The sequence below is a fragment of the Salvelinus alpinus genome, chromosome 17 (assembly GCF_045679555.1).
Source record: "Salvelinus alpinus chromosome 17, SLU_Salpinus.1, whole genome shotgun sequence".
NCBI classification, from domain to species: domain Eukaryota; kingdom Metazoa; phylum Chordata; class Actinopteri; order Salmoniformes; family Salmonidae; genus Salvelinus; species Salvelinus alpinus.
In genome coordinates, this window is record NC_092102.1 from 9,025,257 (window position 1) to 9,039,640 (window position 14,384).

At 43.8% G+C, this 14,384-nt stretch overlaps 1 protein-coding gene across 1 annotated transcript; it reads right to left on the reverse strand.

The window, feature by feature from the left end:
- Positions 1-5,981: 5,981 nt before the first annotated feature.
- On the reverse strand, positions 5,982-12,158 carry LOC139542076 (uncharacterized). Its single transcript, XM_071347094.1, has 4 exons — positions 11,918-12,158; positions 11,457-11,604; positions 8,848-9,626; positions 5,982-7,211 (listed from the first exon to the last, which is right to left on the reverse strand). The coding sequence occupies exons 1-4, from the start codon at positions 12,058-12,060 to the stop codon at positions 7,139-7,141; spliced, it is 1,143 nt and encodes a 380-aa protein (XP_071203195.1). The 5' UTR covers positions 12,061-12,158; the 3' UTR covers positions 5,982-7,138.
- Between the last annotated feature and the right edge of the window lie 2,226 nt (positions 12,159-14,384).

Genomic DNA, 14,384 nt, shown 5'->3' on the forward strand with positions numbered 1-14,384 from the left:
AGAGTGAACTCTGATACACTGGAGGTCAGTTACAAAGCATTGTTTAAATATTACCTATGTAATGTTAATGGGGAGGTAACATGGCTGCCATAGAATGTTGTAGTGTCATGTTAAAAGCATCATAATTCATTCTGGAGATTCAGTTTTAGTTAATGTTCCCCATGTAATGTTAATGGGGCAGTTACATGGCTGCCATAGAATGGTAAAGTGTCATGTTGATGAAGAGTCTAGTGACGAGGGCTACTCTGGGAACCAGTCGTGTAGCTACTGGACTTGTAGCACCCACTTTGGTGATACCTCAGCAGCTCTGGGCACCGGAAAGCAGCCACACATTTTACTGCTTCTCCCATTCCTCTCAAGCTTCTGGTGACTCCTCAATTGATGTTTTCAAAAGACCAGGAACTAGCTGCCAGATTAAACAAAAAAGCTGGTACGGTGTCCTGATGCATCATTCAAACAAAAAACAATTAGCTAGCTAGCTGGTTAGCTAGCCCAGCCAAAAATAGTTGACCTAACCAGCAGAAATATGCAATAAAACTCAATGTTATCAAAACAAAACAGCAGATTAAAAACCACAAACTTAAATAATGAAATATGTACAGTGCCTTGAGAAAGTATTCATACCCCTTGACTTATACAACATTTCGTTGTTACAGGCTGAATTCAAAATGTATTAAAACAAAAATAACCCATCTACAGTCGTGGCCAAAAGTTTTGAGAATAACACAAATATTAATTTCTACATAATTTGCTGCTTCATTGTCTTTAGATATTTTTGTCAGATGTTACTATGGAATACTGAAGTATAATTACAAGCATTTCATAAGTGTCAAAGGCTTTTATTGACAATTACATGAAGTTGATGCAAAGAGTCAATATTTGCAGTGTTGACCCTTCTTTTTCAAGACCTCTGCAATCGGCCCTGGCATGCTGTCAATTAACTTCTGGGCCACATCCTGACATAATCAATGCTTGGAGTTTGTGGGTTTTTGTTTGTCCACCCGCCTCTTGAGAATTGACCACAAGTTCTCAATGGGATTAAGGTCTGGGGAGTTTCCTGGCCATGGACCCACAATATTGATGATTTGTTCCCCGAGCCACTTAGTTATCACTTTTGCCTTATGGCAAGGTGCTCCATCATGCTGGAAAAGGCATTGTTCGTCACCAAACTGTTCCTGGATGGTTGGGAGAAGTTGCTCTCGGAGGATGTGTTGGCACCATTCTTTATTCATGGCTGTGTTCTTAGGCAAAATTGTGAGTGAGCCCACTCCCTTGGCTGAGAAGCAACCCCACACATGAATGGTCTCAGGATGCTTTACTGTTGGCATGACACAGGACTGATGGTAGCGCTCACCTTGTCTTCTCCAGACAAGCTTTTTTTCCGGATGCCCCAAACAATCGGAGAGGGGATTCAGAGAAAATGACTGTACCCCAGTCCTCAGCAGTCCAATCCCTGTACCTTTTGCAGAATATCAGTCTGTCCCTGATGTTTTTCCTGGAGAGAAGTGGCATCTTTGCTGCCCTTCTTGACACCAGGCCATCCTCAAAGTCTTCGCCTCACTGTGCATGCAGAGGCACTCACACCTGCCTGCTGCCATTCCTGAGCAAGCTCTGTACTGGTGGTGCCCCGATCCCGTAGCTGAATCAACTTTAGGAGATGGTCCTGGCGCTTGCTGGACTTTCTTGGGCGCCCTGAAGCCTTCTTCACAACAATTGAACCGCTCTCCTTGAAGTTCTTGATGATCCGATAAATGGTTGATTTAGGTGCAATCTTACTGGCAGCAATATCCTTGCCTGTGAAGCCCTTTTTGTGCAAAGCAATGATGATGGCACGTGTTTCCTTGCAGGTAACCATGGTTGACAGAGGAAGAACAATGATTCCAAGCACCACCCTCCTTTTGAAGCTTCCAGTCTGTTATTCAAACTCAATCAGCATGACAGAGTGATCTCCAGCCTTGTTCTCGTCAACACTCACACCTGTGAGAGAATCACTGACATGATGTCAGCCGGTCCTTTTGTGGCAGGGCTGAAATGCAGTGGAAATGTTTTTTGGGGATCCAGTTCATTTGCATGGCAAAGACGGACTTTGCAATTAATTGCAATTCATCTGATCACTCTTCTTAACATTCTAGAGTATATGCAAATTGCCATCATACACACTGAGGCAGCAGACTTTGTGAAAATTAATATTTGTGTCATTCTCAAAACTTTTGGCCACGACTGTACACACACTACCCCATAATGACAAAGTGAAAACACGTTTTTAGAAATGTTTGCATATTAATTAAACTAAATACAGAAATATCTATTTTTCATAGTGCTGTGAAAAACTATTTGCCCCCTTTGTAATTTTCTGTACTTGTGCATATTTTTGGTACTGAATGTTATCAGATCTTCAACCAAAACCTAATATTAGATAAAGGGAACCTGAGTGAACAAATAACAATTACATACATATTTCAGAGACAGTTATGTAACACCCAATGTGTGAAAAAGTAATTGCCCCATACACTAACTGTTTGTGCCACCTTTAGCTGCAATGACTCCAACCAAACACTTCATGTAGTTGTTGATCAGTCTCTCACGTCGCTGTGGAGGAATTTTGGCCCACTCTTCCATGCAGAACTGCTTTAACTCAGCTACATTTGTGGGTTTTCAAGTATGCTCGGTTCAAGTCCTGCCACATCTCAATTGTGATTAGGTCTGGACTTTGACTAAGCCATTCCAAAACGTCATATGTTGCTTTTGAGCTATTTTCATATAGACTTGATTGTTTATTTTTGATCATTGTCTTGCTGCATGACCCAGCTGCGCTTCAAATTCAGCTCACAGACAGATGCCCTGACATTCTCTGATACAGAGCAGAATTCATGGCAGGCCGTCCAGGTCCTGAGACAGCAAAGCATCCACAAACCATCACACTACCACCACCATGCTTGACCGTTGGTATGAGGTTCTTACTGTGGAATGCAGTGTTTGGTTTTCGGCAGGCATAATGGGACCCATGTCATCCAAAAAGTTATACTTTTGAATCATCTGTCCATAGAACATTCTTCCAAGAGTCTTGATGATCATCCAGGGGTTTCCTGGTCCTTTTTTGCAAACTTGAGTCAACTCTTTGGACGACATGGGTCCCATTTATGCCTGGCAAAAGCAAAAACTATAACTAGGCCACTCAGGAACATTCACTGTTTCTTGATAAGCAACTCCCGTGAAGAGTTGGCCTTGTGTTTTAGGTTATTGTCTTGCTGAAAGGTGAATTCATCTCGCAGTGTCTGTTGGAAAGAAGACAAACCAGGTTTTCCTCTAGGATTTTGCATGCGCTTAGCTCCATTCCAAATATTTTTATCCTGAAAAACTCCACAGTCCTTAACGATTACAAGCACACCCATAACATGATTCAGCCACCACTATGCTTGAAAATATGGAGAGTGGTATTCAGTAATGTGTTGCATTGGATTTACCCCAAACATAACACTTTGTATTCAGGACAAAAAGTGAATTGATTTGTCACATTTTTTGCAGTATTACTTTAGTGCCTTTTTGCAAACAGGATGCATGTTTTGGATTTTTTTAAATGCTGTAACAGTCTTCTCACTCTGTCAACTAGGTTGGTATTGCGGAGTAACTACAATGTTGTTGATCCAACCTCCGTTTTCTCCTATCACAGCTATTAAACTCTGAGACTGTTGTAAAGTCACCGTTGGCCTCATGGTGAAATCCCTGAGCAGTTTTCTTCCTCTCCGGCAACTGAGTTAGGAAGGACACCTGTATCTTTGTAGTGACTGGGTGTATTGATACACCATCCAAAGTGTAATTATACTGAACAAAAATCAACGCAACATGCAATGTATTGGTCCCATGTATCATGAACTGAAAAAAAAGCTTAAGTTTGTGCACAAATGTCTTTCCATCCCTGTTAATGAGCATTTCTCATTTGCCAAAATAATCCATCCACCTGACAGGTGTGGCATATCAAGAAGCTGATTAAACAACATGATCATTTCACAGGTGCACCTTGTGCTGGAGACAATAAAATGCCACTCTAAAATGTGCAGTTGTTTATCACAACACAATGCCACAGATGTCTGAAGTTGAGGGAGCGTACAATTGGCATGCTGACTGCTGGAATGTCCACCAGAGCTGTTGCCAGAGAATTTAATGTTAATTTCTCTACCATAAGCCACCTCCAATGTAATTTCAGAGAATTTGGCAGTACGTCCAACCACCCTCACAACCGCAGACCACGTGTAACCACGCTAGCCCAGGAGCTCCACCTCCGGCTTCATCTGCAGGATCGTCTGAGACCAGCCACCCGGACAGCTGATGAAACTGTGGGTTTGCACAACCAAATAATTTCTGCACAAACAGTCAGAGAGAGTCTCAGGGAAGGTCATCTGTGTGCTCATCTGTGTGCTCCCAGTCCTCACCAGGGTTTTGACCCGACTTTAGTTCAGCATAACTGACTTCAGTGGGCAAATTCTCACTTCGATGGCCACTGGCACGCTGAAGTGTGCTCTTCATTGATGAATCCTGGTTTCAACTGTACCGGGCAGATGGCATCGTGTGGGCGAGCGGTTTGCTGATATCAATGTTGTGAACAGAGTGCCCCATTGTGGCGGTGAGGTTATGCTATGGCCAGGCATAAACTATAGACAATGAACACAATTGCATTTTATCGATGACAATTTGAGATACCGTGACAAGATCCTGAGGTCCATTGTCGTGCCATTCATCCGCCGCCATTACCTCATGCTTCAGCATGATAATGCATGGCCCCATGTCAAGGATCTGTACACAATAATTGGAGGCTGACAATGTCCCAGTTCTTCCATGGCCTGCATACTAACCAGACATGTTACCCATGGAGCATGTTTGGGATGCTCTGGATTGACGTGTACGACAGCGTGTTCCAGGTCCCGCCAATATCTTGTAACGTCACACAGCCATTGAAGAGGAGTGGGACAACATTCCACAGGCTACAATCAACAGCCTGATCAACTCTGTGAAGATGTCACACTGCAAGAAGCAAATGGTCACACCAGATACAGACTGGTTTTCTGATCCACGCCCCTGCCTGTTTTTAAGGTATTTGTGGCCAACACGCATTCAGGTATTCAGACCCTTTGCTATGAGACTCGAAATTGAGCTCAGGTGCATCCTGTTTCAGGATCGAGGGAAAGATGAACGGAGCAAACGACATTGAAATCCTTGATGAAAACCTGCTCCAGAGCGCTCAGGACTGGGGCGAAGGTTCAGCTTCCAAAAGGACAATGACCCTAAGCACACAGCCAAGACAACGCAGGAGTGGCTTCGGCACAAGTCTCTGAATGTCCTCGAGTGGCCCAGCCAGAGGCCGGACTTGAACCCGATCGAACATCTCTGGAGAGACATGGAAATAGTTGTGCAGCGACGCTCCCCATCCAACGTGAGAGCTTGAGAGGATCTGCAGAGAAGGGAGAAACTCCCCAAATACAGGTGTGCCAAGCTTGTAGCATCATACATAAGACTCGGGGCTGTAATTGCTGCCAAAGGTGCTTCAACAAAGTGCTGAGTAAAAGGTCTGAATAGTTATGTAAATGTGATCCGTTTTTTATTTGTAATAAATTTGCTAAAATTTCTAAAAACCTGTTTTTGCTTTGTCATTATGGAGTATTGTGTGAAGATTGATGGAAAAAACAACATTTACATCCATTTTAGAATAAGGCTATAAGTTAATGTGGAAAAAGTCAAGGGGTCTGTATGCATATCTATATTCCCAATAATGTGAATTCCATAGATTAGGGCCTAATTTATTTATTTTAATTGATTGATTTCCTTATATGAACTGTAACTCAGTAAAATCTTTGAAAATGTTGCCTTTATATTTTTCACCATGCTTTTACCCATCCACCAATAGGTGCCTTTCTTTGCGAGGTATTGGAAATCCTCCCTGGTCCTTGTGGTTGAATCGGTGTTTGAAATTCACTGCTCGACTGAGGGACCTGACAGATAAGTGTTTAATTTGATTTGTGTGTGTGGGGTACAGAGATGGGGTCGTCATTTAAAAATCTAATTAAACACTTTTTGCACACGAAGTGAGTCCATGCAACATAAGTTACTTGTTAAGCACATTTTTACTCTTGAACTTATTTAGGCTCATGCCATAACAAAGAGGTTGAATAATTATTGACTAAAGACATTTCAGCTTTTCATTCATTTGTCAAATAAAATAAAAAAACATAATTCCACTTATGGGGTATTGTGACATTATGGGGTGTTGAGTGTAGGCCAGTGACAAAAAATCTCAATTTAATCCATTTTAAATTCAGGCTGTAACACAAAATGTGGAAAAAGTAAAGGGGTGTGAAGAATTTCTGAAGGCAGTATTTACAGGAGCTCTCTGCTTAGGCTACCAGGGAGCCATGGCAACTACTTCTACAGGGTACACTTCCTGCTTTGCTCCTCGCTTTGGCCACCAGTCCACCCATTATACTTTTGTTGACTTGAATGGGGACACCCGTTCTATTCATTCTACTTCTATGGCAGCATATGCAGTTAGGAGCGGAGGAGAGAACAAAATGTGTATCTGAATGAAGGGAATATGGGACACATCAGAGATTGTTTCCAACCATAGCGATGGGAAGTGGTACACCTCATTAATGCTTAGTGGCAGGTATGCCCTCTATCCATCTCTATGATTCCAACCTTGTAGTGCATGATGATAGGTTGGTGGGAAAAGGGGCGGAGGTGGGACAGTAAGTCAGTAAATCTTACAAAGGGTAGGTGTGGGTTTTTGCTCCAGCCAACCGTAACACAAGATTCTACAAATTAAACCCACGACTGAAGACTAGATGATCAGTAGAATCAGATACTGTATTTTACCGTTGTCTGCACCCGCCGTCCATCACAGGGGGATAGATACCACTGGAGTTTGAATCAAAACGTCCAACTAGCCAAACAACAGGGTGGAGTGAAAATAACTCCTCATTAGAGCACACTGTAGCAAAACTTTTTGTGACGGATGGCAAAAACAAGCATTTTTAATTCGACAAGTTCCGATAGCACCTCCCCAATTCGGTCCATTTTTCTTCTGTTTTGTGCCTAGTGAACACGACCTCCATCCATCCTTGGTGTCAGAAGAAGACTCTGTGGACTATCACCAGGTCATGTCGACGGTCATCTCCGACAGACACTTGGCCAGGTGGCTGTCACAGTCCATCTGCGTGAACCTGGAGAGATGGATGGACAGCATTTCAGTCATTTGTCTTTTATCAACCCAGGTGGTTCAAATCTCTTTCCACAGGAGAAATCTGTCCCAAAGAAGGCAGCAATCAAATATTTCTTACAGAAGAAAAAAAAGAGCAACAATTCGAGGCCTACTTTAAAACGTCAGTCTATAATCACTATAATCATAACCGCCATGTAATACCTTCAATGATCACAACTTTCATCGCATGTATTGTATCGATATGATGCTCGAGCGCAACACAACTGTCGACTGCACTGACAGTGCACTGAATCTGAATGGATGGAACAGACATCTTTTCATTGTCTCTTCTTGAGCTTCAGTGCTTTCAGCTTATTAACTTCAGATTGCTTCTGCTACTGCTGCTCTCCTGCTGGGCCCCCTCGCACAGTTTGGGTCTCCTGTACTTTTTACTTGCCCTGTTTTAAAGGCCTACTGAGATTCTCTCTCTCAGTATCTCTCGCTCCCTCTCATTCTCCCTCTCGATCACACTCTCTCTGCATCTCTCTCTCTCTCTCTGCATCTCTCTCTGCATCTCTCTCTCTCTCTCTGCATCTCTCTCTGCATCGCTCTCTCTCATCTCTCTCTCTCTCTCTGCATCTCTCGCTCTCTCTCTCTCTGCATCTCTCGCTCTCTCTCTCTCTGCATCTCTCTCTCTGCATCTCTCTCTCTGCATCTCTGTCATTCTGCTGGAGAGTAATGCACGGGCAGAGGGTCCTCTCCAGGAGAGAGACTGAGAAAGAAGAAACTGGAGCAGTTATTTTTCTCCAAATCATGTACTTTCTAAGAACCCTGCCATCCGTATCCTCCTGCACCCATGCACACACACCGTTATATGCTGTTACAGAGAAAAAGCTCTTCATATTTCTAAACGAGAGATAGAGAGACCCCTCTCTCTTCCCCCTTCTAGGTCACTCTCCTCTTCCTTCTATCTCTCCAGACAGAGGAAGCCATTGTTCCTGCTAGTCCAGCCAAGAGAAAGAGAGAGATAGTTGGGAGGGGAGTACAGCGGGGTTGTGTGGCCAGGCCAAGGTACACAGAGCTGGCTAGGGAGCAGACCATGATGCGGGGCCAGACCCAGGCCAACACAAAGGCCGGCCTGTTCAGAAAGAGAGTAAAACGAGAGAGAGAGGGGAGAGGGATCCAGCTCTCGTACCACTGGCCCTAAGCCCTGCTTTTTAGCCCCGTCATTCATTCACTCCGCCTCTACCTCACTTAAAACAGCCTGGCTTTTTTTTACCCATTTCAATGAATGATTTACTGTGTACTTTTCTTCAACCCACTTCCCTTCCACTGTTTACATGCAAACCCAGCATGGTCGGCTATGCAATCAAGGATGTGAAGATCTACATTTGAAAATTCTGTCTAGGATGTATATCCTAGAGCTACGTTTTGAAATGCCCTGCATATGTGAAAGAATGGAATCCGTACAGTCAATGGTTATACCTTGGATTTGTCAGACACCAAGGTTTTACCTCTGCGGAGGAGCAGCCAACTACCATTGAATTTGAGTATGTAGGAAGGACAGTAGTACAAGGCAGCAGGCATATGGGAAAGAGCGAGAGCAGATGAGTGTGCTGAATACAGAGAGGTTGAAGAGGCAGGCAGACCTAACTTACCCAGCTGGAAACGGCACCAGGCACATGGGGCAGCTCTGCATTGACTTTCTTCCTCCTCCTTTGCCAGCAACCCAATCAGCTCTGCCCATCCCAGACACCTCCTCCCTTTTCTCCACCTCCCCCTCCTCCTCCTCCATGGGAGCAGCAGTGCAGCTGTCAGAGGTAGAGGACATGGCGTCCACCTGGTTTGCAGGTAGCTGCAGCCTCTTCATCCCCCTCTTCTCGCCCTCGTCTCCTACTCCTCCTCCACCCTTTCTTGCTTCTGCTGGTAATGATGATCCTCCGTTCCCTGCTCTGATGATGAAGGGCTGAGGAGTAGAGGGATGACTCTCCTTCTCTCCTCCTGGTCGCCTGGCTGTAGGGTGGGGTCTGGCCGCTGCAGTGTTTTGCCCTCCTTCCCCTCGTTTTGTGTCTTTTCTGGATGACACTCTGCTATTCCCCCCTCCACTCCACGGGCCTCCCCTTCCGTAGCTAGAAGGCACTTGGGCTCCCAGACTTGGTGGTCTGGGGCGGCCAGCACCACTACTACTGGTCCCCTCAAGACAGGGAGCGGACTTCGAAGGAGGGCCATTGATGGTGGATGTTGTCTGGCTAGTCTGTACTGGGACTGGGAGGAGAGTCTTTTCCAGCCCAAGAGAAGGTTTGAGACGAGAGTCTGTGGTGGAACAGTGTGGGGCCGTGGGAGTACTCAGAGGAGGAGAGGGAGAGGAGGGCAAGGGAGTCATGTCCTCACTGAGGCTACACCATCTCCATTCAATCTGCTGGTCTACATTAGAGCTCTGAAACACAGAGAAAGACAGAGAGAAAGAGAAAGGGGAAATGTGTGTGTGGGGGGGGGGGTTTGACAGAAAGAAAGGAGAGAGGCAGAAAGAGAGGGTGAGTGAAATGATAGGGAGATGAGAGAGCAATGGAAAGGAGAGAGAATGGGAAGGAGAGAGCCAGAGAGTCGGGGACATGCTTAGAGTAACTTTGTCCCCATCAAGCAGGGCCCTTGAGATCCTCTCAAATGTGACTAAGTCTAATATGTTCAAATACGTAATAAGGAAGGACTGGGAGTGTTAAAAGAAAAGGTGACGCTAGCCTTGGAGTTGCTATCCCGGCGGCACATCAGACATCATTTCATCCAGTCTTTCGTCTGGGCCATATGTCTGTCACATAGGGGCTTGACTTGCTCCTTTAGCTGGTAGCTAGCAGGGCTTTTCTAAGAGAAGCCCGCTGGAGTCAATTATTCAGCAAATGCAAGGTTGCATCAGCTACCTGTCAAAAGTGATTGGTTCATGTGGCGTGCGTGGCCCAGAACTGCCACCGTCTGACCGGAGCTCTGAGAGCCAGCGCGCGCCAGCCAGCAGGCTATAGCCGTCTGGGAGGTCAACAGTGACCGCCATTTTAGTCAGCTCGGCAGTCCTCAACGACACATTGGTTTCCTCCTCTACTAGTCTAGTGCAGAGTGCTGTTCAAAAACAGCTATTGTACGTGAGAGAAATGTCCACTTTCTGAGATATTCTCTGTTTAGTCCTGCATGGTACAAGGTGGGATTGACACAACAGTGGTGGTTGAGAGTTGAGAAATCATCGCTAACCAGGTTTTATTTCAGTAAAGTATATGCCGGATAAAAAAATGTCACGACAGGCCTGATCGAAACCTATTGGTAAACTGTCCAAATGGCAAGGAAGTAATGTCCTCACTGAGGCTACATCTTCTCCATTCACTCTGCTGGCAAGCTGATAAGCTTGCTAACATTGCTAATTAAAGTTATCAGGCTAACTACAATCTTATTGGTTGAAGAATTGTTCTTGACTTCAAAAGCACTTGAACACAATCACGGTTGGACTTTCGACTTCCCGTGAGCACGTGAAGCCAGCAGAAATTAGGCTACAGATGAAATAAGTTGTGATGAACTTCACAGGGTGGTGAAACTGCAGAGTGATGAGCTTGATGCTCCTTTCCAATACACATTGAGGGTCTTATTCTGGTGACAGGATGATGATGCTTGGCTGCCATTGGACAGATAAAAATAGACTCGCTCTTATACGTAATAATCTCAATGTAGACTAGACGATCCGAACACTCTACCCGCATTGTATCTGCGAGCTGTTAGCTAGAGCACAGGTGCCAAGACCAGAGTAGGCACATATGCTATTTAACACAACCGTTTTTGTGACAAAACTACAGGCACATTTGAAAATGCAATGGAAACACATTGAAATGTATATTTTTTATTCGAAGCGAAAAAGTTAATTTGACGTGCACTACATCGTCAACCATTGCTTTTTATCCACAAGTCAGTTTGACGGAAACACCACTGATGGGAAAATGCACATTTCTTTATGCAGATTTATTTTTATTTTTGCATGAAAATCTGTCTCCAATTGGATGGAGAATTAGCTACTTATAGTGGGATTGCTAACTTTGTAAATAAAAGCTTTTTGTTCAAGCCATACAACACGCTACATTCAATTATTAAAGGTCTCGATTTAAGGCGATGACCAGTTGATTGTACTAATCTATTACTGATTGGCTGAAACAAAGTCCTGCGCCAACACAACTATTGAGATGCATCCACACTCTTGGGCTGACTAACTCACCAGTGTGGAGGCTGACTAACTCACCAGTGTGGAGGCTGTTGGAAGGTCAGGGACTGGGTCCCAGGGGTGAGCATCCAGACAGGGAAGAGCAGAGCTCAGAGCCAGGGCCCAGAGACTCTCAACTGCAGCCAGGTCCCCTCTGGACCACCACGTCTCTGTAGGGACCACAGGTCTACAGAACACAGCAAAATAATAGAGCACATACATATGACTAGTAAGCAAAACACGAGCAATTATGTTTCTTAATTCAATATGGACTTGTCTATGAGAACCAACCACTATCTATTTGACATGAAGACAATGCATTGCAATCAAGGAAGACACGATCTTCTTGTCACCAATTGTAGAAGTAATTGTACAAGCTAATGTTCAATCTGGGTATCAGTAATACATATTCTGTATTGCAATAAAAACAAAAGAGTAAATCGTGATGGGGGGTAGCTAGATAGATGGCTAACGTTACTGCACTTCGACTGCTCGCCTACCTCGTTGAACTCATGCTTTCAATCGATGCACTGGAACTTTCCTTGTTCTTTATCAGCGTGTTCCTGAAAAATATATCAGTTAGGGGCTCCTCGATAGACAATTTCTTTCTTTTTAGTTTTGACTTTGGGCATTTCTCAGCCATAGCAATGATCTATCTCTCTAGTCTGCCACAGTTATATTGTTCGCGGCATTGACGGAACAGCACAGACTTCCATGTTTGTGTGATGACGTCAGTGCGCAGGCACACACGTCGGGTGAAGAACGCAAGTAGGTCTCCGACACCGGATAAAAAGTTGCAGATTCAAAGTTATTTGAAACATTGTATCCATCCAGTAAACTCGATTGTTCAAATGTTCATTTATTGATAAATTGCACTAAGCTATTTACCAGCAGAGCTTGTTCATCAACACAAATAAAATGAGCCAATTTGCTTTCTAGAATACTAACCAACATATTGCATTCACAATATCTGCCACTGGGAAATGTACATTTATCATTTTTATATCAGCTCTAATTAGTTACAGTTTATGAACTTTCTGCAATTGTATAGTTCATATACTTCTCTCTTGATGTCATTCCTAGGTTTATAAAATATGTTGTTGTCATTCTCATGTGTAGTTATTTGTACAATAACAGTAAGTAAGAAAGGATCATTTTTACTTTACAATGATATACAGGAAAAAGCTATATGCTTTTAATTCCTCCTGACTTTATTATTGTACCACACTGTAGTCAGCAGTATAGGTCACTGAGGGTCAATGCAAGGATTGAGTTATGCAATGGCCACTGTAGCCTGTTATCATACGGTCATCCTAGAACACAGAACTAGGTGGTGGAAAGTTGAAGTCATATAATAGTGGGACTTTCTAATCTAAGCTTTGGGACAAAAGCGAGGACGAACAGAAAGAACAGCTATGGGGGTTATGTAATGGAAAAGACAAGGAAAAAAGCTTAAAGGATGGAAGAAAAAGAAAAGAGAGAGGGCAACAGGGAAAAATAACACTATGGGAAAACCTGCCACTTTGAAAATAGGTGAGGACAATTTTGAAACAGTGCCCCAGAAGATGAGAATTCCAGAGGGCTAGATTGCTGACATGGGTAGTCCTTTACCGCAGAGGGAAAAGCACAAAAGCAGACCCAGGCGAGGCAGGCTGTGGATGCCTGCCTGCAGTGTTACACTGGGAAAAGCGACCAGGCGCCTGGAAAGAAAGGTTATGTCATTTAGGAGTTGTGATCCTGTTGTGTGCCATTGCCATGGATACAGGAAGGAAGACGGGGGAAATAAAAATAGCAGAACCAACTGACCATCCAGGCTCACAAAAGCAGGCTCATCCAAAAGAACAGAGAGGAGCCGAAACGAGAGAGAGAGAGAGGAGGGGGAAACTCGAAAGAGAGGAGAAGGACTTGATGTATTATGAATCATTGAAAAGAGGAAAGATGTTCGCCGCTCACTCTCTCTCAACTGTCTCTCAGGCTTGGCCTCGAGTGGCTCAGCAGCTGTGAAAAATATATATACAGTATCAGTCAAAAGTTAAGACACACTTACTCATTCCAGGGTTTTTCTTTATTTTACTATTTTCTACGTTGTAAAATAATAGTGAAGACATCAAAACTATTAAATAACATATGTGGAATCATGTAGTAACCAAAAAAGTGTTAAACTAATCTAAATATATTTGAGATTTGAGATTTTTCAAAGTAACCACCCTTTGCCTTGATTACAGTTTTGCACACTCTTGGCATTCTCTCAACCAGCTTCATGAGGTAGTTACCTGGAATGCATTTCAATTAACAGGTGTGCCTTGTTAAAAGTCAATTTGTGGAATTTCTTTCCTTAATGCGTTTCAACAAATCAGTTGTGTTGTGACAAGGTAGGGGGGTATACAGAAGATAGCCCTATTTGGTGAAAGATTAAGTGTATATTATGGCAAGAACAGCTCAAATAAGCAAAGAGAAACAACAGTCCATCATTACTTTAAGACATGATGGTGAGTCAATCAGGGAAAGTGTCAAGAACTTTTCAAGGTTCTTCAAGTGCAGTCACAAAAACCATCAAGCGCTATGATGAAACTAGCTCTCATGAGGACCGCCACAGGAAATTGAAGACCCAGAGTTACCTCTGCTGCAGAGAATAAGTTCATTAGTTACCAGCCTCAGAAATTGCAGCCCAAATAAATGCTTCTTTGTAACATACACATCTCAACATCAACTGTTCAGAGGAGACTGCGTGAATCTGGCCTTCATGGTCAAATTGCTGCAAAGAAACCAATATTAAAGGACACCAATGTGAAGAATAGACTTGCTTGGGCCAATAAACACAAGCAATGGACATTAGACCAGTGGAAATCTGTCCTTTGGTCTGATGAGTCCAAATTTGAGATTTTTGGTTCCAACCGATGTGTCTTTGTGAGACGCAGAGTAGGTGAACGGATGATCTCCACATATGTGGTTCCCACAGTGAAGCAT

Bases quoted from the DNA above. Each gene is read 5' to 3' on its own strand.
- LOC139542076 (XM_071347094.1), bottom strand. From the start codon at position 12,060: ATGGCTGAGAAATGCCCAAAGTCAAAACTAAAAAGAAAGAAATTGTCT. The intron at 11,605-11,917 runs GTAGGCGAGCAG...TGTGTTCTGTAG, and splicing joins GAAAGCATGAGTTCAACGAG to ACCTGTGGTCCCTACAGAGA. The intron at 9,627-11,456 runs GTGAGTTAGTCA...TCTGTGTTTCAG, and splicing joins TTCCAACAGCCTCCACACTG to AGCTCTAATGTAGACCAGCA.